General features: G+C 30.5%; 1 protein-coding gene across 3 annotated transcripts in view; it reads left to right on the top strand.

Moving 5' to 3' along the window:
- Positions 1-21,242, top strand: part of LOC105148716 (venom protease) — a 28,486-nt gene extending 7,244 nt beyond the window's left edge. Inside the window, exons 1-11 of one of the 3 annotated variants that reach the window (XM_087412862.1) lie at positions 75-850; positions 1,983-2,071; positions 7,944-8,672; positions 9,910-9,954; positions 11,555-11,809; positions 15,092-15,180; positions 15,411-15,496; positions 15,687-15,824; positions 15,932-16,068; positions 16,881-17,038; positions 17,154-21,242. In XM_087412862.1, coding sequence (XP_087268988.1) covers positions 8,204-8,672; positions 9,910-9,954; positions 11,555-11,809; positions 15,092-15,180; positions 15,411-15,496; positions 15,687-15,824; positions 15,932-16,068; positions 16,881-17,038; positions 17,154-17,312 — 1,536 coding nt within the window. In that variant the 5' untranslated portion in view covers positions 75-850; positions 1,983-2,071; positions 7,944-8,203 and the 3' untranslated portion in view covers positions 17,313-21,242. Of the gene's footprint in view, positions 1-74; positions 2,072-7,943; positions 8,673-9,909; positions 9,955-11,554; positions 11,810-15,091; positions 15,181-15,410; positions 15,497-15,686; positions 15,825-15,931; positions 16,069-16,880; positions 17,039-17,153 lie in introns of those variants that run through there. The other 2 variants (XM_011060601.2, XM_087412863.1) reach the window with 2 other exon arrangements.
- The last annotated feature ends 1,372 nt before the right edge of the window (positions 21,243-22,614 follow it).

The raw sequence follows: 22,614 nt of genomic DNA, 5'->3' as shown, positions 1-22,614 counted from the left end.
TTATTTAATTTACTTTTCATTTTTTTAATTCTTAGAATTAGAAAAAGATAAAAAGGAAGGTGAACCGAGATCACAATTTGCATTAGTAGAAATGAACAAGTGAACTGATCCTGGAAGCGCACTTAAGCTATTATAAATTCTCCCTATCATTACATATCATTTCCATTATTATGAAGAATCTCGGCAACGCAATCTTTAGTATAAATACACGTGATGATAGAGTACTTACTGAGGTATAATATGCAATTTCGAAATATATATAATACGATATCGAATTATTCTCTTATGCATTAGGTACATTATACGGAAAATTAATTCCGCGCTGGTAATAGATACAATGGTTAATAATGCGCGCACAATGTAATAGAGCTTCATTTTCAGGGTGAAACGTGATACTTATTATTTAGTTTTATTATATAATTCCGGACGTGCGCACGTACATTATCACCGACATTTAGCTCGGCGGCGCGTGCAAAGCTTTTCTCCGTGACGCTTGGCTGGTTCTATTGTTGTTGTTGTCGACTATTAGAGTGTATGACAGCGTACACGATATGTGTATCAAAAGAAAATCATAACCGATCTTAGCGTAGCGGAACGCGCACGAGAGAACAATTATCCTTCGATTTGGGCGAAAGTAATGGTGAGCTCCCACTCGACGCTCGGAGAAAGTGATGGGTCTTCACGTTCTTAATGCTGATTCACACGCGGAATTCGATATACCGCATCGTGCATGGGACGCACATGGACCACGGGAGAGGAAAAGGGATATGATTGGAGATCCGATCTTCGTGTGGGTGCTTACATGTGCGTGCTTTCACTAACAGCTGAAAATGGATACGGGCTCTGACTGGTATACAACTGATGACAGTCACATACATTCTTTTATTTATCTTTAGATATTAAATTTTATATGAACACACGTCCAACCACACTATAAGAAAAGGATGTAAAATTATGTAAATAATATATGAAAAAAATTATTTAATTTATAGTGGAAAAATATAAAATTACGCGCTTTTACATATAAATTAGTCTTCTTTTATCTTTTATCTTTAATTATAAATATATCATTCAATTAGATTCAAAAATTACAATAACAGAATATTTTGTAGTTCCAAAATACAATATATGCACAATTTTTGTAATATTATATAACATAATACACGATATTGCACATATTGCACATATTGTATTTGCATTTTTATATTCTTTTTTATGTTTTACGTCAATAACATAGCTTAAGAAAAATTCAACATAATTTGAATTAATGTTTAAATTATATTTCTATAAACTTAACTTTTTATTTGTAAATTTACTTTGATATATTGTTTATAATTACTATAAAAAAGAATATAATTTTATCTGTAAGTTGTAACTTTATTTTAAATACCTATAAATATACGCCTTTAATAGTGAGTTCCAAAATTACCCACAATAATTGTTGTAGTCTTACATGTAATTGCTAGAGAAGATCGCAATTCAAAAGTTTTCCTTGTCAATTACTCTTTTACTACAGATATGAATGACGTTCTCTTAGCTGCTCCTCCTGAGTTTTGCAATCAGATTAAAGAATGTTTCAATTCATTATATGACCGTATACAATTCACTTTTGAAATTGGTGATAGGAACAGATTGAATTTTTTAGATATAACTCAGTGTGGATAATTATGAGATTATTTTTGACTGTTGACTTTTGACAAAAAATCAACTTTTTCTGAGAGATATTTAAATTCCAGTTCACAACATCCTAAATGTCACAAAAAGGATGTGATTTACGGAATGATTGACAAAATATTGCAGTTATCTCACCCGAAATTTCAAAAAAGTCTGATTAATATACTGTTTTATTTAAGAACTGTTATCTTCTACCTTTTATATTTTCTGCAATCACACTAAAATAAAATATTATTGCAACATAACTATCTCACATAACGAAATAATGTCATCAATCGATGCTGTACCATATATAAAATCCTTTTCAGAGGTATTCTCTCATATCGCTAAGGGAATCAATTTGGAACTTGCCTTTTCCATTCCAAATAGCCTAAAGAAATACAATATATCACAACAGGTAAAGATATTTTAGAACCAATATTACATCATGATGTGATATATAAGATTTCATGTCATAATTGTGACGCATCTTATATTGGCCAAACCAAGAGACAATTGAAAATGAAAATCGCAAAACATTTTAAGAATATAAATAAAAGAACTGATTCCCCATTAATAGTAACTGAACATAGAGTGCGATCATGATTTCAATTGGGAAGAGATACAAATTTTGGAAAATGAACCTTTTTATGATAAAAAACTAATTTCGAAGATGATACACATCAAGAGACAGAGACATGATTATATAAGCAGAGCGATACCAAATTCTTTCCAGAATCATATCTTCCAATACTACAGCTATTGTTCCCCACCTAACATTCTCCCTTCTTTTGCATTTCTTCAGAAATCCTTCAATTTGTTATTGCCATAGTTTTGTGTTTTCTATCAGTCTTTGGATATTTTTAAAATAATCCTTTCAATTTAACAAATTTGTGAAACCGATGCGCGATTATATCTTTTAATGCGAATTAATTATAATAGCCATATTAACACAAATAAGACTATTCTCAAGTTAGGTACAAAGCTTAAATATTAATTACATGTATTGTTTTTCATTTACCATTACATTGGATAATTTTAAAATTAGATCGAGTTACGGGAAATATATTTCAGTTCGAGAATTCCGATCATTATATCACAATTGATATCTAATGAAATAAATTAATTAATGAAGAAATGACAGCGAAGTATGGAAATTTTATTCACCGCATACTTAGAAGAAATTTAATTTGTAATATTCAAATCGTTTTTAATATTTGATTTATTATTATATGTAAGATAGGATTTGTTTTTATTAATATTGAAAAGGTTCTATTAGGTATTAATTCGTAGCGTTTTTAATGAAAGAATGTTATTTATTTCACATGAGCATTAAAAAATACATTAATGAAAGTACTTCCCATCTCTTGTAAAACGCTACGAATTAATTCCAACACCTAATAGTTTAAGGACGAAACGTTTGTTAAAAATTTGGAAGACATTAAATATCAAGAACTAACGCTGATATTTAACTTTTTTTTAACTTTTACATATTAATCTAATAATAATTTGAATTATAATGTTTTTTGAATCTGAAAATAATTCTATTGGATTATCAAAATAATTATATAGTATGTTCAAGCATGATGAGCAATATTGGAAAAAAATTATGATATTTAACAATCAATTTAAGCATCTTACGTAATTACTTTGATGGTTTAATAAAATTATTTTTAGATTTTTTTAATTAAATGTTTAGCGAAACTATTCTTTCCAAGTGACTCTTAATAATTGCAGTAAAACAAAAAATGCTTTTACTAACAAAGCTGTAACATTTAATCTTGATCTTACATTAAAAGGATAAAAATGAACAAAAAAGAAAAGAAATTTGAAGTTATTATCAAAATAATTAGCGTTTATTATTAGTAAAGAAGTATATCGTATATAATCTGATCTGTTTTTTTTTTCAGTTGAATTCTTTTACCGTTTATTTTTCTCTTTTCTCTTCAACGTATAATAGATAGAAAAAGAGGAAAGATGAATGGTGCAAGAAGTTCAGCTGAAAAGAACATCTAAAAGATCAATGTACGCAGAATCGCGTGATCAACATCAGAACTCGATTTCACAATTTAATACGTATATCTGTCTTTTGTCTGTTCATTGAGGAACACTTGACGAAGCTGCAAATCTAAAAAGAAAAACATAATTATCTGTAGTTTCGCTATTTGTAATTTACAAGAAAAATAACAATGTCGGGAATCGCAGTTGGGAATTTTAAAGATCGGGGCAAAAGGCATCGCGTTTATAGTAATCAAACATTTTCACGGTGAAAATCACCGTGCTCAACGTGGTTTCACGTGCATTCCTCGCGTGGTAGTATTTCGTGGTGACAATGGACAATTACAGGGGAAATAGCAGGCAGGAGATTTCGGATTCTTTGGAGAACCATATGAGCGATTCGTAACTTCCATCGCCGGAATGACGGGTAGCTGCGTGAACATGAACTTCACATTGTCGTGCACGCAAGAAGTGTACTTTCACTTCTGATGAATCCACTCGACGTAGAGCCAATGACCTACTAACACATCGAATCGTTCATCTTCACTATCACGATTGGCGATGGCCCGGGCAAGGTCATCCACCAAGATTATTTAATGATCAATTATGTTCTTTTATTCTTATTTTCTTTTTGGCATTTCTAACGCTTCGAAAACTGACTTCTATTTGTACCATCTCATGGTGAACGATCAAAATCAGTGTCTGGGAAAATCTATTCATTACACATAGATATTTTTATGTTTATGATAAAAATTTGTTGATTATTTAATTAATGCAGAATTATTTTTTAAAAAGTTAGCGAACTAATATTATAATTACATAAGCGATTGAAAATATGGAGATTTCAGGTTTCAGGTTTTAGAGTTAATTATGAGGAAGCCTTATTAAAGTGTTACTAGCGCGTCGTTTTCTCTTGCTAATGCCGTTCGTGGGTGATAATTTCATTCAACAGAAATGCTGATGGATTTAAGCACGTTCGGTAAATCTTTCTCGTATAAATGGCATGATCTTTGGTTCCGGGTGAACTTCTTTACTTTCACTCGTTACGGAGGATCGTGACGCAAACTGGATTTCGTCCCAACCAATCAAGAAGAATTCATTGGCCACGTGAAAATTATTTTCGAGTTTGTTTCATTTGCTTTTAAGCATTACAAAAAAATTCCCTGTGTATTTATCAATCTTTAAATCATGGATAGTAGAATTTAAATTTAAAAGAAATAATATTGAAGAAACTTCGTTACGAACGATTGTAGATTATATGTTTAATAAAAAAAAGTAGATAAAGCCTCTAAAAATCCTTATCTTCTAAAAATACAACAATAATAATAATAAACTTGTTGAATGCAAATACTAAATTGGTATGTAGAATATGTATCATGTTTTCAATCTACATTACTTTTCGTTTTGTAAACGGGAGCAATAATCATGGATGGCCAAAAGAAAGTTCTTGGATTTACCGCGAAATCGCTACCAATAATTACAGTGGTATGAATAACGTGGTGTTCCTTAACGTTGGACCAGAATCTTCGATTCTACTTGACTGCGAGTCTGACTGCGATGCGCATTTCCTTTTGCTAGGAATCAGGCGTTCTAATATGGCGTCCGATAGTGATTAACGACTCGTGAAACTCGAGGAGAAAATCAGTCTGAATTGAGTAGTGTCAGATTATTTAGGATCCAAATATTATAGCACATAGAAAGACCACTCGGACTAATCGTCTTGTCTTATCTGATACACATTTAGAAAAGTAAAATATAGCTTGTCTTACAGAACTGTATGTAATATACACCTTGTTACGATTGTTTTGTAAATAACAATTCATACTGTGTATTATACGAGGGGAAATCAGAAAGTAAAGAACTTATTTATTAATTTTGTACGTACAAAATATATTAGCAAAATACGTGTACATTATTTTTCAATATAATCGCCCAACTTAATAATGCACAATGTGTTCTTTGCTTTCTGTTTCTTGCTTTTTATTTTTTACTTCATTATCTTGTTTTTTCTATTGTCCGAAATAAAAATTGACGAATTTCAAAAGTGACAAGAAACATGTAACACGTGACAAAAACATAATAAAATGTTTACAAAAAAGGAAAAGGCAAAAAGTAAAAAAAAAAAAAGAAATAGGAAGCAAAAAGCACATTGTAGATCAGGCTTTTTATAACGGTCCACAAGTTTTCATAGGTCCAATTTTTTATTATCTAATTAACTTGTGGTTAGGTTTAATTTGATGTTTCATTCAATGGGCTTTATCTATGATGATATCCATCATCTATGAAAAAAGCTTCTGGCTGCCCTCAAATCCACATATGCATCGTTTCCTAAATAACTGAGACTGATCGTTTTCTAAGACAACTGAGACTTTTACCTTGTTATAATAATGTTACCTTGTTATACTAACAATTTGGTAATGACATTGAATTTTTTGTGGCGGTAATGGCAACATCAGATTTAGAAAAATCAAACATTATTTGTAACAAATTAAAAAAGTTATTTGTTACTGAAAAAATAATTCCTAATTTGTAACGCGTTACTTCTTTCTTTTTATTCGTTACTTCTACTCATTACTAATTGTTACGCATTACTCGTTATTTATTATTTTTTTCAGTAAGTAACGCGTAATGGTGATAGTACTTTTCAAAGGAATTCTTCTAACTTAAGTACAATTTTAGCATTCAGTTAGTTAGCGTTACCGTCATTAAAAATTGCAACATCGTCATCAAATTGTTTATTATAAAAAGTAACAGCAAAGTAACTGAAAAATAATATTTATCAATCCTGATTATTTATTACTATTAAAATTTACGGAAAAAGATCTTAAAGATACAATTGTTTTTACAATTATATTAGGCAAAATTACAAGTTGAGTATAGATTTGTTAATCAATTTTAATGTAATTGATTGTATAATTTAATTAAAATAATCCAAGTAATATTGGGTTAGGGAAAAAGTCCTTTTACAAGTTGGTAAAAAGACTTTTTTAGCAATTAATATACTTTATTAATAATTAATATAATCTATTTTGAAAAACTTTCCAAGCAATTACATCACTTGATTGAGCAATATTTAAACTTAAGACTCTGTATTTTTAATTGCATACGATAATTTTTAACGGAGTTATGAGCAATAAAGTCAAAATATTCCTTTTTACTTAATTCGCGAATAATTCAGGAACAAAAAATCGTAGGAACATTTTTAAAGATTTCACAATTAGATAGTCGAAAATTTTTTTTGGACACACTATAGACCTACATAGAAAACAAAATATTTCATTTTTTTCTTGTAATTTTCTGTGTCAAAATTACAAAACTCATAAATTTTTTCAAAAAATATAGTATAACCATTCAAAAGTAGAGATTTCAAACTTTAAACTTTCCTTCTTTTAAACTTAAATTTTAATTATTTTTAACACACACACACACACACACAAAGATATTGATAGGGGAAGGTCTTTTTTTACTAACGTGTAAAAAGATTTTTTTCCCTAACCCAATATATAATTGTTACATACAATGTAACTAACGCGTAAGCGTTCAGTTTTAGTTCTAAATGAAAAAAGAAGATAGAATAAAGTTTACAGTGTGAGCACCCAAAGCGTGGACCTCATGTCTATGAGTATGATATGCAGTCCAATTGCTGCTAAGCTTTGCTGAGCAGCAATGGACTGCGCGTGAGACAATGAAGTGAGAAGAATAGCGGAAGGCGAAGCCGAGTTGAAAATCGTACCGAGCCCTGCTATAAAACATTAATTGCTCTTATTCTAATTACAATTATAGCTAATCAATTAACAATTAACAATTAAATAATTGTATATAATAATCTGTTTACAATTCCTTTTCGCAATTATTTCATTTAATTGTTTTTAACAATTAATAATTACGAAATATAATTACTAATTGAATTAAGAATTACATTATAATTGTAATTTGTAATTGTTAATTGAATTATAGTTTTGTACAAGTCTGCATCAATGTAAGATTAATTTTAATCACAATTCAATTTACTCTTCATCTTTTTCTTAGATTTGTTAACTGAGATAAAATTAATCATACATTGATGGAACCAGGAGTTCCACCAGAAAAAAGCTAAATAGTAAAGTTTAGAAATCGATGCATATATATTTTCGAGGGCAACTAAAAATCTTCTTTGCAGATTAAAAATCCAAAGACTTATGGATCATTACACAAAATTTGTTGCAAACAAATTTAACGTTTATAAGTGAGGAATAAATAAATTTACTTTACCTTCTGATTTACCCTCGATATAATCTTTAAATTTTTTAAAGGTGGCGAAATCAGCGTGGTGAAGGAATTTATTATATCTTATCTCGTTACAACCACCAAACGACGAGATCACTTGAATCCTTTGTGGAAATGGAAAACGGAATGAAGTCAATGAGCAAATTGGTTAATTGAAATAAATTTACATGAATGCGCGAATTTCTAAATGAAACGTATACCGTTTGCAGAAATCAATTGTCAATAAACGGAGTCACGGAACTTTGCGCATTTGATCTCTATCAATTTCTAATCGTTCAGTAAAACGATGGATATATCGAGGCCACATCATTGGCTTCTAGCTGCAGTCATCCTGAGTCTTTCCTCGAGTTTGATGACGAGCGAGATAGAGCAATTTACAAAATCTGATTCCTCGGTTATCGATATGCGAAGAGACGAAACCAATCATACTGGGGTAGTGACAATCCGCCGGCGAAGATACGTGCGATTTCCAACAGGATCTGCTTATCTCCTCGAGGCCAGTTCGACGCCACATGGCAGGAATTTTGGGTCGCATCCGGTCACGCGTTTCATTCCACAGACTCAATTCCCAGGGTCGTGGAGACAACACAAGTCCTTCTGGAGAACTCCTGCCGATTACAACAGGCCGGTGATGTCCCATCGGACACCACGACTGATATTCCGTGACAACGATTTCCTGCCGCCGGTCGGAGGTGGCGCGACTTCCTTTTTTCCGCAGTCTAACCAATTGCCAGATTTCGAGGACGATATTAGAGGTAAAATATCCGCTTTCTTTTTACTTTTCTCTTTTTGGAATAATACTAAATCTAATTTTTATTATAGCCACTTAGAGCTTATATTTTCCATTTATGAATTAGTACTATTATATCAATCTCTTTTATCATTTCAGTTGGAATTTAACTCTTCTGTCAATAATTTTTTGTCTTTTCACTGCTGTATTTCACAAGGTTCTCGTAAAAAATTTAAAAATAAATACAAGATAAAATTTGTGTAAAATTATTTCTTTTTGTCGTTCAAAGAATAGAATTTTTGAAGTGTCATGATCAAATTCTCACAAAAAAAAAAAATTTACTGAAGAATATGGATACCTCGTGCATTGACAGAAAAGCTAAAATAAATATTTAACTGAAAATTATAGAGATACGTTTTTTTTTACTTCCATTATAATTTCTTGGACTATAAACTGTAAAAAAAAATTGCATATAATTTCTAATATAATTAAAGGATTCAGATTCATGTACATTTTAAATACACGTTCTCAATGCTTCAAATGCAATATTAGAAATTATGGGTGAGTATTAGACACCTCTAATACTTAGTAGATATATAAGCAATCTTTCATATAGATCTGCGTTTATCTTTGCTCGTTATTCTTTGAATGCACAATAAATAACTTTTCCCTTTTACTTCCTTCCTTTCCTTTGCGTACTCGCATAATCCCGTCATTTCTGGTAATTCAATTTGCTGCAAACAGCGCTTCATCAACGGAGTGCTTAGAGAAGCATGCAAATACAAAAATACATTATTATATGAAACTCTCTCTCAAAGTATTTAAATTATAAACAAACCAATATCTCTTCAATTATAAACGAACCGACGTGATCAAATAAACTAACTCGCAAGCGTACCTAGGATGTGTAATGCCAGTGCAACAAACTGTGACAATCACTAATTTATCATTATGAACCATGTATATAAACTGTGTATACAAAAATGTTGGACGGTTTAATCTTAAATTTAATCTTAAATAATATTAAACTAAGTAATCTTAAATAGCTATAAGAATAGAGTTAATTAATTCTCATATTCATTAACTCTTAATTTCTTTTCTCTTCTAATTTTAAATAATTTGTTTGAATTATTTATTGAATTAGAAATTCTATGCATTTTTTTCAAGATCAAAATTGAATGGTCTGTTCTTTTTGCAGGAAACATTTTTTTTTCTTTTGTTTTTTACCATGACACTTTTCCAGAATAGCATCTTTATTTCAGATCTCCGAAAACAGATGCCAGATGATTACCCAAGATTGGAAACAGGTACGTGCAACTTGTCAACGGAATTACAAAGTACGATAGTTAGCCATAATGATGTTATTTCAGGGAATTTCTAATTCTTCTCAAATTTGCGATTTTTGTTTAATTGATCGCCCCGATAGCTTCGTCCTCTCGCATAAACTCATAAAAATCGGATGATTAGTCGCGCAATATCCTACTTCTTAATGGCGCGCGAAACTTATTTCCATTACAGTCGACGACTTCCGTCGTGGTTCAAGACACGGAAATCATTACAACATCGCCAACGTCACGCTTTGTCGTCGGACGGTAAATCGTTGTCACACTGAACTAGTACGAGGTCTTTTTACGATTGCCCAAATGTTTCTCTATAGAAAGTCTGTTAGAAAAATGATTAATATTACTATGCCGAAATTTGTTTTATCAATCGCACTTATTACCTTAAACAGTTTTATCCTAATATAATAGATTTCAGCAAGATTTAATCGTTTAATTGTCGTTTAACAGTACTTTGTTTTAAACAAATTATCATAGAATTAAGTTAGAAATATAATCTTTAATTAAAGTAAAAATCAAATAGTTGAAAGTTTAATTAATTCTTTCTGTTTTGCTACACCACAGTCGGAAATTTGATATATTTCATGTTTCCCAAACGGTCCATCAGAATTTTTGTGTTAATTATCACAAGATAAGTATGCTAGAAAACGTTATGTAAAAGTTAACACAAAAATGTATTATAACACTGACACAATTTGTATTCAAATTGTGACAGTATATTTTTTCAGTATAATTAATATTTATAATATGATAAAATAACATTTATATGTTAAATTGACATATTTTATTCATTAATTATCTTAATATATTCATATTTTAAAATACAATATATTATTTTTATATTATTTATTTACTTATGGATTGTGATGTTTCGGCGATTAAGAACTTTTGAACATTAATTTAATACAAAATATTCAAATAACACAACTCCATTATCTTAAATTAACAATTGGATATGTTAAAAATTTAATGCAATGATTTTAACAAGGACCGGTTTTAACACAAATACAAAAAATTTTTTATTCTGTATGCCCAAACTATTAGTTCTGGATTTTAACTTGCGGCCGTTTCATCTTTTGAAGTTCGACTTGGAGTAATCGATGAAAATAAAAACGGCGGCTTTACATTTTCTTCAATTGTTGCTTGATAATTGCATTAAGCATCGATAATTGAATATCGAAAAATTGATTCTATATTCGAAAAATTTGCATTCTATGAGTAGCTTCAACTTCTAGCACTATTAGGGCCACTGTGTGTGTCTTAAACTGTTAATATGTAGCAGTCACAATTGTATCTAGTTGATCGATATTAATAAGTTTTCAATTTTAATAATTGACATCCGATTGAAAGGAGTCGCATTCTCTCGGAATCTCTCTCATTCCTGTTGCCGGTTTGTAGTCATATAGATTGAGATTAGATTAGTAACCGCAATGACGTCTTTCCGCACGCAAACCTGTTCGGACGTTTTCTTCTTCGGCCAGACTGGAATTGCGACCGCGCATAGCTCGACAGGACGATTACGTAACTTGACAGTCGTGGAAGACAAGAGTTTCCATATTTTCTGCAGAGATGCGTCAACAAAAAAGACCGCTGTGGAAAGGCGACGATACATTGTGTGCGGATGGACGAAGCTGCGAATTTTTTCTAATGTGCTGGATGACTGCTGGCCTATTGGACGGCAGCTGCGGCGGCATTATGTACGCGTGTTGTCAGCGGAAAGACCCCACTAAAGCTCTCACTGATTATAACCTGATCGAGTCACCTAGAGATCAATCTCGGCCACTTCCACTGGATTTGTACACGGAGTCCGACAGCGACGATCGTAAGTCCTTCCTTCGAAGAGCATGTCATCCGTATTTTAACATCGCACTTGAAAGCATGAGATCTTATCCATAAACTTCTGTATATTATAACCGCTAACACCTAGAATTCAATAAAATGTAAAGCTAATAGCCGTATTTACTGTAAAATAATGTGCACTGTGCATTAAGAATATGTGCGGTTTAAATTAAATAAATAAATAAATAATAGGTATTGTCGATTTTAAATGAAAAAATTGAAAAATGTCTAACGTGTTGTATAACTTGGTAAATACTAAATATAAGCATATTCAAGCCTATAACAGTCAAAATTAGATCTTCTCAACGCCTAAATAATTCACAGAATTATATCTTACATATGTACATGTATATATATATATACCATATTTTTGTAGTTATTCAAACTGCGCGCCAAAATTTTTCCGGACTTTATCAAACACAATTAAATTACTGCAATAATATAGGCATAGCCTCGATGATCTAATGACTTAGGACGCTTGTACGGAATACAAGAGATCCGTGTTCAAGTCCCGAGGTAATATTTTTCGCAATAAATTTATTTAAGGTTTTCAGTACATTAACACCTTTATAATATCGAAGATTGAGAATTTGCTTGTCAATTTAAAATTTAACTTGTAATATTATTGCAGTAGTTTAATTGCGTTTGATAAAATCCGGAAAAATTTCGGCATGCAGTTTGAATAACTACAAGAATATGCATGTATATATATATAGGATATAGATAATTTATTGTGAATTATTTAGACATTGATCTAGCCTTTGACCATTATAGGCTTGAATATGTTTATAATTAGTATTTAATTTCATGTCTGTCTTAATAAAATCTTATTATAATTTGGTAATACAAATTAAATCTTTATATCTTGTTTATGATTTTTCTCCCATATTAAATATGATGGCATGGCTTCAATAAAAAGACCGCTGTTAGCGGTTTACTCTGTTAGATAGCAATGAGCAATAATAACTCAATCCGTTAAATTAAATAACATTTTGTTATTTTCAAAATTTCCATATGTGTCAAATTGTAAATCAATTTATTTCAATAATTAGTTTTAAAGTAAACAACGTCCACAAATTAAAGTATATGCAGTTACTAAATAATAAACTTTTGAGCAAAGTTTAATATTCTTGAATAAATTGTCTAACTCTATTATTTTAGTTAAATTACATATTGAACAGTTGCTGTGGCGATTTATAGAAAAATAAAACAAAAAAATCTCAAATTGAGTATAAATTGACGTTATGAATTTAATAGTGTAGTGTAATATATAGAAGTTTATATATTTACCTTGTCTTTTAAGTCTTCCTTATTTCTCTTGTTCTTCTTTTAATTTCTGTCGATTATTCTGTCATCAATTATTTTACGACTCCACACGTTCGTGTATTCCAAGCATGTAGTTCCACTTCTTTGCCATTAAAAAAATTGCACAGTTTCCTTGTTGGATGTCTTCCATTTGTGTTCTTGAGTTCTTTTTTCCTTTTAATATCAATAATTCTTTTATTCGTCGACATATTTTTTGTTTCTTCAATCTTTTCTTTATCTGCATGTACGTGATATGCAATCCAAGCATGTTAAATAAAAAAGTTCTGCCTTTTCACATGCATGTTTGCCTAAAAATTATTTTTATCGGTATTGTAACATTGTGTTTTTTCCACATGATTATCCATCTGAATTCCAATAAAATGTCTCTTGACGGTCGTCTCCTTGATCCTTTGCATTTTTCATAGTGAAATAAAAACAGTTTTGTCAAAAGCAAGTTCGCTTGAACGAAGAAATGTAATTCTTGTTGAATTAATGAATAAAAAAATTAAACACAATAGAAATCGTAGGTCATTTCTTACAAAGGAATAGTATAAACTCTTGAAATTTGTAGAAAGTGCAACAGGCGAATGGATGTAGATATCATAACAGCTGTCGTCATTCGCGGATTAATTTTCTAGTGGTGAAACGCAGTTTTTCTGCATTGCCATCGGCTCATAAAACTTTGGCGATCTATACTCCGTCTCCTTCTCATAATCTGTTCGATAAAACGCTTCATTGCATTTGCGACAATCGTTTTTCGCAAGAGATCATTTTAAACAATGCGATGCACTAATAAGCGCATGAATTTATTCGCGACTAATCGAAAAATATCCTTGTAATATCCTTCGCAGTTCTAAAAAAAGTAATAAATCTAAAAGATCTTTTACCTCTCCTATAATTCAAATTGTAATATATCGTAGAATAAAATTAACAGTTTCAGAATTTGTATTCTTTTCAAAGTGTTATAATTCAAAAAATTACTATACCGTATGTTTACATGTACAAAAATAGTTATTGTAATAATTGTCAAGGACATTATTTTAAACTGTTGATTTTATAATGTATATATGATAAGTATTTCATGTGATGATTTTAACTTCAATGAACTATAAATATTATATTGCTTAAGTTATTTATAAAAGATATAATAATCTAAAATAAAAATGTATATATATACATATATATATATATCTTTAAATTTTCCAAATTTATGTTCTTCAAATGATGTAAATTTAATTAAAAATATGATTTCCAAATTACTATAAACACTTGTTCTTTAATCAAAATTATTTTTATCAACAGACTTAATTTAGGCTAACATTCGAACAATCATGAATAATGCTATTCTTTTATCTGTCAGGCAATGTAAGTGAATAATATAGCACCACGAATTATTTGATTACCGTCAAAATTACTTAGTTACATGCAATGCAGACCAAGGCTCAACATTAAAATCAGACAGAAGGAGTTATTAAAGAATCATCGCATTACTCCAAGTCCAATTTCGGCAAAGAGAAGAACAGGGAAGAAATATCGTGGTCGATTATTATATAATCGACATAATAGTCTTTGACAGTTTGCGACTCGACTTAAAAGCGTTGATGGTCACAGAACTATATTTAAGCGTCATTGCGCATTATTGTAATTACAGGTTTCGGCAGATAGAATTTCCATGTTCTGTGCACACAGAATAATTCAAGATTCTCACTGTTTTGTTTTATCACAAAAAGATAGCTTTTCACTCAACTACTTCACGTATATATAAATATTCTAATTACTATAAGAGTTCTGCCGTTCCTCCGGAATTAATTTACTTTATACCTGCTGTCTATTTCAGAAGGAAATATTTGGCAATTCTAGAGCAAATCTTCACGCCAAATAATTAGACTTGACAATCACCTTATTAATTTTAACGGTGACACTTTAATTGCATGCGAATCCAGGCAATTGTGTTTTGCAGGTTGCGGCATACCAATCGTTTCGAAACAAATTGCGCAGAGGAGGATCGTCGGCGGTGACGAGGCCGGTTTCGGCAGTTTCCCGTGGCAGGTCAGATATGACAATAATGTGAGACATCTTGAGCAACACAATTGAAAAGTAGTATAGGAAGTAATAAATTTATCAAAAACTGTATATTCTGATATAGACTGTTTCTAATATAGGTTGAAATCTATTATTCTGTTTTTATTGTCTGTACTTTTCAATTGTGTATTAGGCTTTAGTTCGGATTTTGATAAAACTTATCGTTAAAATTATTTTTTTTTTTTTTTTTTGGACAGGCTTACATACGGATTGGTTCTAGCAGATGTGGCGGCACTTTGGTCAATCGATTTCACGTTGTCACTGCTGGGCATTGCGTTGCAAAGTGAGTGGGGAACAATCTGTTTGCTTGGAAACAATATGAGTAGCTCATTAGCAGAAGTCGTTATCTCCATTTAAATTCTTTTTGACGAGAACGTAAAAACTTGTATAATTTTAAAATAATTACGTTATTATTAAATTTTAAATGCAAGTTATTACTAATTAGAATATTTAATAAATTTTTCGAATGTTAGAGCGTCGGCGAGACAAGTCCAGGTTACTCTCGGTGATTATGTGGTGAATTCTGCGACCGAATCTCTGCCAGCTTATACTTTTGGAGTTCGAGAAATCAGAGTGCATCCGTATTTCAAATTCACGCCACAGGCAGATAGGTGTGTTCGCATGTATTACTAACAACACCTCATATGAATACCTCGAATGCATATCGTGAATGCTAAACAGAATGAATTTTATTTCACGTCTCTCTGTTATCCATCAGATTTGATGTGGCTGTGCTTCGATTAGATCGACCGGTTCATTACATGCCTCATATAGGGCCCATATGCCTACCAGAGAAAAATGAAGATTTTCTAGGGCAATATGGCTGGGCTGCGGGATGGGGTGCTTTGCAAGCAGGTAGAACTTAGTGAAAAAATCATTTCATTCGTCCATTACAATTTTAAATTCACTTTTCTCATTATATAAATTCTGGATTAAAATACTTTAGCTCTAATTACTGGATAATTTCTTGCAATATTGTTAATATAAGCATTACTTTGATGAAACAATTTTTATTGGTGAAAAATATTTTTAAAAGTTTTAATATTTTTTTAAAGTTTTTTTTAAAGAAAAAAACTTAAAATTTATACAAATTTTTGAAAAAGTATTTTAAACTTTTCCAAAATTTTTACAAGCTTTGTTTCAATTATGGAACGAAAGGAAACTTTATAAATTTTAGAATATATTTCAGAATTATAAATATAACAGAAAGAAAATTATATAAAAGATTTTTTATTTTCTCAGTACTTCTGAAAAGTGATCCAACTAAAAAGATTTGAGAAATTTTCTAGAAAGTTATAAAATTATACAGAAATTCTGAAAAACATTTCTGAAATATTGAAATAAAGAATTTTAGAAAAAATTTCACAGAGTGACTTACATGCATATACATTCAAAGAGAGAAATGTATCCCACACTTAACTTTATATTGATTTGCTATACATAATCTTGTCATTAGCTGTGTTTAGCAGAAAAAGCAGCTTTTATAAAAAGCAACTGTTGTAAAATTCTTTAATATGATTGATCTTGCCCTTAGTTTCTCATTGGATTTAAATATATAAACCAATTATATTCGAGAATTTTAGAACAGTTGCAAAGCTGCTTTCTCTACTGAACGTAACTATTTACCTTTTGTTTAATTATCTTGTTATACGAATTATTTTATTTAGGTTCTAGATTACGACCGAAAACGTTGCAAGCGGTAGACGTGCCCGTGATCGATAATCGTCTCTGTGAGCGGTGGCATCGGTCCAATGGCATCAACGTCGTCATTCATGATGAGATGATGTGTGCCGGTTACCGCAGCGGCGGTAAGGATTCGTGTCAGGTAAGCGCTTTCGTCATCGTAGGTGCGTATTGTTTGAACGATGAATTGTCGTTCTGCTTCCTTCTTCTCTCATGTCTTCTTCGTGAATGCATTTTCTTAAGAGTTTAAATTTTAGGGTGACAGTGGAGGTCCATTGATGTTGGAAAAAACTGGTCGATGGTATCTCATCGGCATTGTCTCCGCAGGTTATTCCTGCGCACAGCCAGGCCAACCAGGGATCTATCATCGGGTGGCCAAGACTGTTGACTGGATCACGTATGTCATAAACTCGTAACGCGTCCTTAATCGCGGAAGAACTATTCTCAGGAGGAGATATCTTGAGAATCCTGAAGAGCCGCGAACTTTGCATGACACAAAGTTCGGGTATCTTTTCATGTCAGAGAATGATTTCCGGGATCTAGATCACGTCTGAGAAATTATTCTTCGAGTGATCAGTCTGAGAATCAACGTGACAAAAGAGTTTAACAAAAAGGTTAATTTAAATTGACTTCCAGAGAACCTAAAGAAATTAAGGGGATGCTGGAGCGACGAACTTCGATCGAGATTGATAATATAGACCATGATGTAAGGATATCAGAGGTTTGTTCGCGTATGCTCTAGCATGTTTCAATGTGCTTCTGCTATAACTCACTTCAACGAGCGCGTTAGAGTGAGTAAATACTATGACAGGAGCATTTTAAAGCATGTTAGAGCATGCGACGCGAACAAACCTCAGGTATTCCGTTGTGCATAATGGCGATAATACTGGAAACAACTCATCAAATTTTTGCTCAAATTGACTTTCCTACGTACAATAGCGTTGGTATATTGAAACAGCCAATTAAATTTTTGCCCAAATTTATGCTGCTATTGCGCAAGTACGGAAATGAAACACCTGGTATTCTTACATCATGCAATACAGACTTTTTTTTAATTCTAAATTCGATATCGATCGAATCTTTTATTCATTTCTTATATTTATTATATATCGTTGTGTGTCAAACGCATTCATCTGTCCTTCTAATAGAGATTCTGTAACATAGACATAGTATCTCTAGACCGAGCATTCGAGGAGTGGAGGAAGTCCTCATTTAGAAAAGGACGCACTGTTAAAATACGTCACGGGCAATAAGTGAGGACAATACCTGAAGAAACCCATCGAGTTGATCAATTAACCGAATTGTGCAATTGTAATTTGTTAATTTTCTTCTTTGTTCAAAATCTCGAAGCGATTTCTAATCTTTTTGACACAGGTTTTACTCATTTGCTTGTAGCTATTTATCTTTTTTTTTCTTCGCACTCGTTTTCCGACAAGGAAAACGTACAAAATTCGAACTATTCGAAGAATACCGAATGGATCAAAGTGGAGAATCAATCAGAAGTTGTAGCCACTATCTAACATATTGCAATGCCATCTCTTGCAAGATCGAGCATCTACTGTTAGACATAATTATTTAGACTTTATTTACCATTTCGAGTCTCTCAGCATTCATATCATAGAGCTTATACAATTAAAGAGGGAATACTTACATTGAGCTGTAAGCAAGATCTAAAGGACAGAAATATTTTTCTATCCATTTCTATCCTCTTTGGCACATGCGCAGAAAGAAGAAAAATTACTGAGCAGGACAGAATATACATTTTCTGTCTCTGAGATCTTGCTAACACTTTCCACTCATTGGATAGACCATTCTCCTTACAGTAATATAAGCTCTATGATAATTCATATGCACGTAATTTGCAGATTGATATAAATTTTTCTTTTTAAGCTTACTCACATTACTCACATTACAGTCTTAATAAATTTATTATTGCTTTTAATCTTAATTTCATGAACTCAGTATTGTTTGTGCACGTAAAGCATTGGGTGCTGCATTGTCGTTTTGTCCATAGGAGCTGCACGTTTGCATTAAAGAAACATCTACGTCAGGTAACAGCTCTACGAGTTGAAAAAAACGTAAGTTTTTAACTTTTTTTTCGATTTTAGTATAAAGCCCACTGCAGCACCGTCAAATTTTGCGTCTACTTTAATCCTGTAAAAGAATTTTTGAATTCAATATATTCAAAGATTTATATCGATTTGTAATGTCCCCACAATTTAATCATTTCAGCATCCCCTTAAAGCCATTTTACTTTACACGAATGTAAAAGTACCGCAAATATAGATAACTTGGAATAGCATGTATTTTTGTTAAATTCAATCACACATGAATGAATATCACAATTAAATTTAACAAAAATACATGCTGTCCCAAGTTACCTACACTGTCCCAAGTCACCCACATTTACAGTAATTTAGAGTGAAATCTATATGTCGTACAGTGGAGCAGAAATCGAAGAACGCGTGCATAAATAGAAAACTCGAGTTCTAAATAAAGAAATTACATCAAACTTTATATAGGTATATATATATAGGTTTGAAAAGTAACTAATTATAAATCTGATGTCTAAATAAAAGGATTAAAAATAACGGATATAACAAGACAGCAAGAAATTTTACAATTAAACGTATAGGGTGTCCTAGAATGACCAAATATTTCGTATACTGATAGAGCGGACTAAATTGAGTCGAAAAGTCCTTACCATTTTGCAATTTTTGCAATAATTAACAAGATACTAAAATTCGCCGAATATTGGTCTTCAATAATTTTTTACTCAAGTATTATCACTTTATAAAAAAGCAGCAAGCTTCAACAATTATTTATTTTTTTCTCATAGAGCTCTAAGAATTTTTTTAGAATTTGTTATCAACTTTATAGTATTACATTTTCTTATTGGCAACTATTTTTACAACATAAGAAAGTGCGGTATTAACAAATTCTTAAAAAATTTTTAGAACTTTATTAGAAGAAAGTAAACAATTTTTGTCGCTTACTGTTTTTCTGTTGATATACTTGAATAAAATTTATTGAAAACCAATATTCAGCGATATTTTGTAATTAATATCTTGTTAACGTAGCGAAAATTTCAAAAAGGTAGAGGACTTTTCGACTCGCAAGGAGAACACCAGGTGATGGAGTCGGGAATTTTAATGCGCTTTTTACAGATTATTCTTAAGCAAAAAAAAAAGATACGTGTCCAGCTGTTTCAGCTATTGGTCCATAGTTCCGAAGAAATTAATTTTTTAAATAATTATTGTAATAATCTGAAAAACGTACTGTATAAATGAAAATATCAGTATTTTTATTAAATTTCTCACCTATAACTCTACTTAGTTAAATTTAAAGTCATTATAGCTATCATCCAGCCTTGCAACTGGTGAGAACGACTCTCTAATAGAGTAAGAGTTATTGTATTTTGTATTGCTTTTTATCAGGATTTACAACATATCAAATTTTCGAATAATTCGATCGAAATTCAATTTCCATGAGGTTTATATGAATCCTTTCTTATGAAACAAATAATTGAAATTAGTAATATAATGTAATCTTCTACGGACTTTCCCAAATTCAAATCCAAAACACAGGAATAAAAGTCAGCGTAGTTAGTTAATTTTTAAACTTTTATTCAAATTACCATTATACGTTTCGGTTCACTTTAGAGTATTCTTTAGCAATACAAAAAATTAAAATTGTACTTCTTTGCATGTCTAAGGAGAAATCATCAGATTTTCAGATTTAATGTTGTACAATTCTAAACACAAAAGGAATTTGTTTTAAAACATTGAATCAAATAATGATAAGATAACGATGAAGTACAATTCCAAATTAATTACAAATTGAGAAAATCTTAAACGCATGTTAATTGTAACTCGTAAGAAATATGAAATAATTGAAATTTTTAACATGTTTGAGAGTTGAAATGATGAATATAAAATAATTCATGTTTGACACTGAATAAAGAACAGAATGAAATAATTTGGGATTTAAAAATTATATTAAATAATGTATCATATAATAGTAATAACAATAAAATACTTCAAAACAGAAAAAATATTATTTCATTTTTGCGACTTTTGCGCACGTTCTTCGATTTCTGATTCATTGTGCGTTGCAGACATTGTCGTAATAAGGGATTTCGTCAATATCATTTCAAAAGTGAATAAAGGCTCGACGTTTCCCTACTAAGTATAATAATATAGTGTTATATAATTATATTTCTATTGACATAAGCAGGCGGCGAAAGTGTTGTAATTTGTACAATCTGAATGTATTGTAAATTAAGCGTGTATGATATACGTATGAATTTGCGCTTAATAAACTTTGTTTTCGATTTTATTACTGAATGATGAATTATTTTTTCTTTTCAGTCTATGCAGTAATATTAATTATATTATTTTTCTAATTGATCTTAATATATTTTAATGTACTAATAATAATTATATGATATTACAATTATAATTAGAGCGGAATTGGGCACTATTTGAATAATTTTTTATTTAGAATCTCGTGTAAATTATTATTGATTTATTATTTGACGGCCATTTCATTATCTAAGTTTGATATTTATTTTAAATATGAAATCAAAAGATTGTATAATATCGAGTTTGGATACAATCAATGCATTATTATCGGATAAAATGATAAGCAATTAAGCTGTTGAAAATGATTTATCGAAATATTATGTGATCGATGATGTATTTATGATGTGAACGCAAGAATAAACTAGCGTCCGAACTTTATTGATAAATTTCATACCATCATTTTTTAATCGATTTTAATTGACTCGGAATGGTTTTGAATTAAAAAGAATCACTGCGATTAACTTAATCCAAAACATTTATCCAAATACATTACATTGCAATATTGCTACGTTTTGTTGCAATATAACAAAAAGTGGACATCTTAACATTATTGGAATTTTGCAACAATGATTCAGCAACGTTTCGCAATCACCATGCAATATTGCAATGTTTCAGTGAAATCATTTTGCAATGTTTCTGCAATCTTTCTGTGTTGTATTAATGATGCTGGGTAATGATATTATTCGAACTAGTTTTATATTCTCGCCGCAGAAATTGAGAAAAAAATTTATATAATGTAAGATGATTTTATATTTTTAATAACAATTAATATTTTTTTATTAAAAAAAATTCACAATATTTACCTCAAGTTACATTTATTTCAATTTTTTTATTTTTTTCTAATATTTAATATTTATTGCTCTTCTTACAGAAGTGCATTTTGAAACATGTTAATATATGTACACGAACAGTTTTTGATTATATCAATTCTAAAAATTTTTTTTAATTTTGGAGAAATTTGTATGAATTAGGCTTAGTTGCATCAACATTATTCTAATTTTAAGCGAGACTTAAAACTCTCTTTATCTCTATCTCTTTTTTCGGTTTTAAAACGAGATAAACGAATTTTAAGTTTCATTTAAAATCAAAGTAACGTTGGTGCAATCAAGCCTAAGACACATTATAAGAAAAAAGATGATGTTTGCATTTTTTTTATGTTAGAAAAAAATCAAGTTTAAAGAAATGTAAAAGAATTACTCATATAAAATTGTACTTAAAATTACACATAATTATACATTAGCAATTTTTTTCATTCTCTATCTTCTTGATTTTTTTCTAAAAGAAACAATATCATTGATTTCCAGTGTTGGAATAGATATCGTTTGAAAGATATTTATGTATAGGTATAGATATT

The sequence above is a fragment of the Acromyrmex echinatior genome, chromosome 13, assembly GCF_024713525.1.
Source record: "Acromyrmex echinatior isolate Ae372 chromosome 13, ASM2471352v2, whole genome shotgun sequence".
NCBI lineage: Eukaryota > Metazoa > Arthropoda > Insecta > Hymenoptera > Formicidae > Acromyrmex > Acromyrmex echinatior.
Note: the sequence above shows the minus strand (reverse complement) of the source record. Positions and strands in the feature narration are given on the sequence as shown.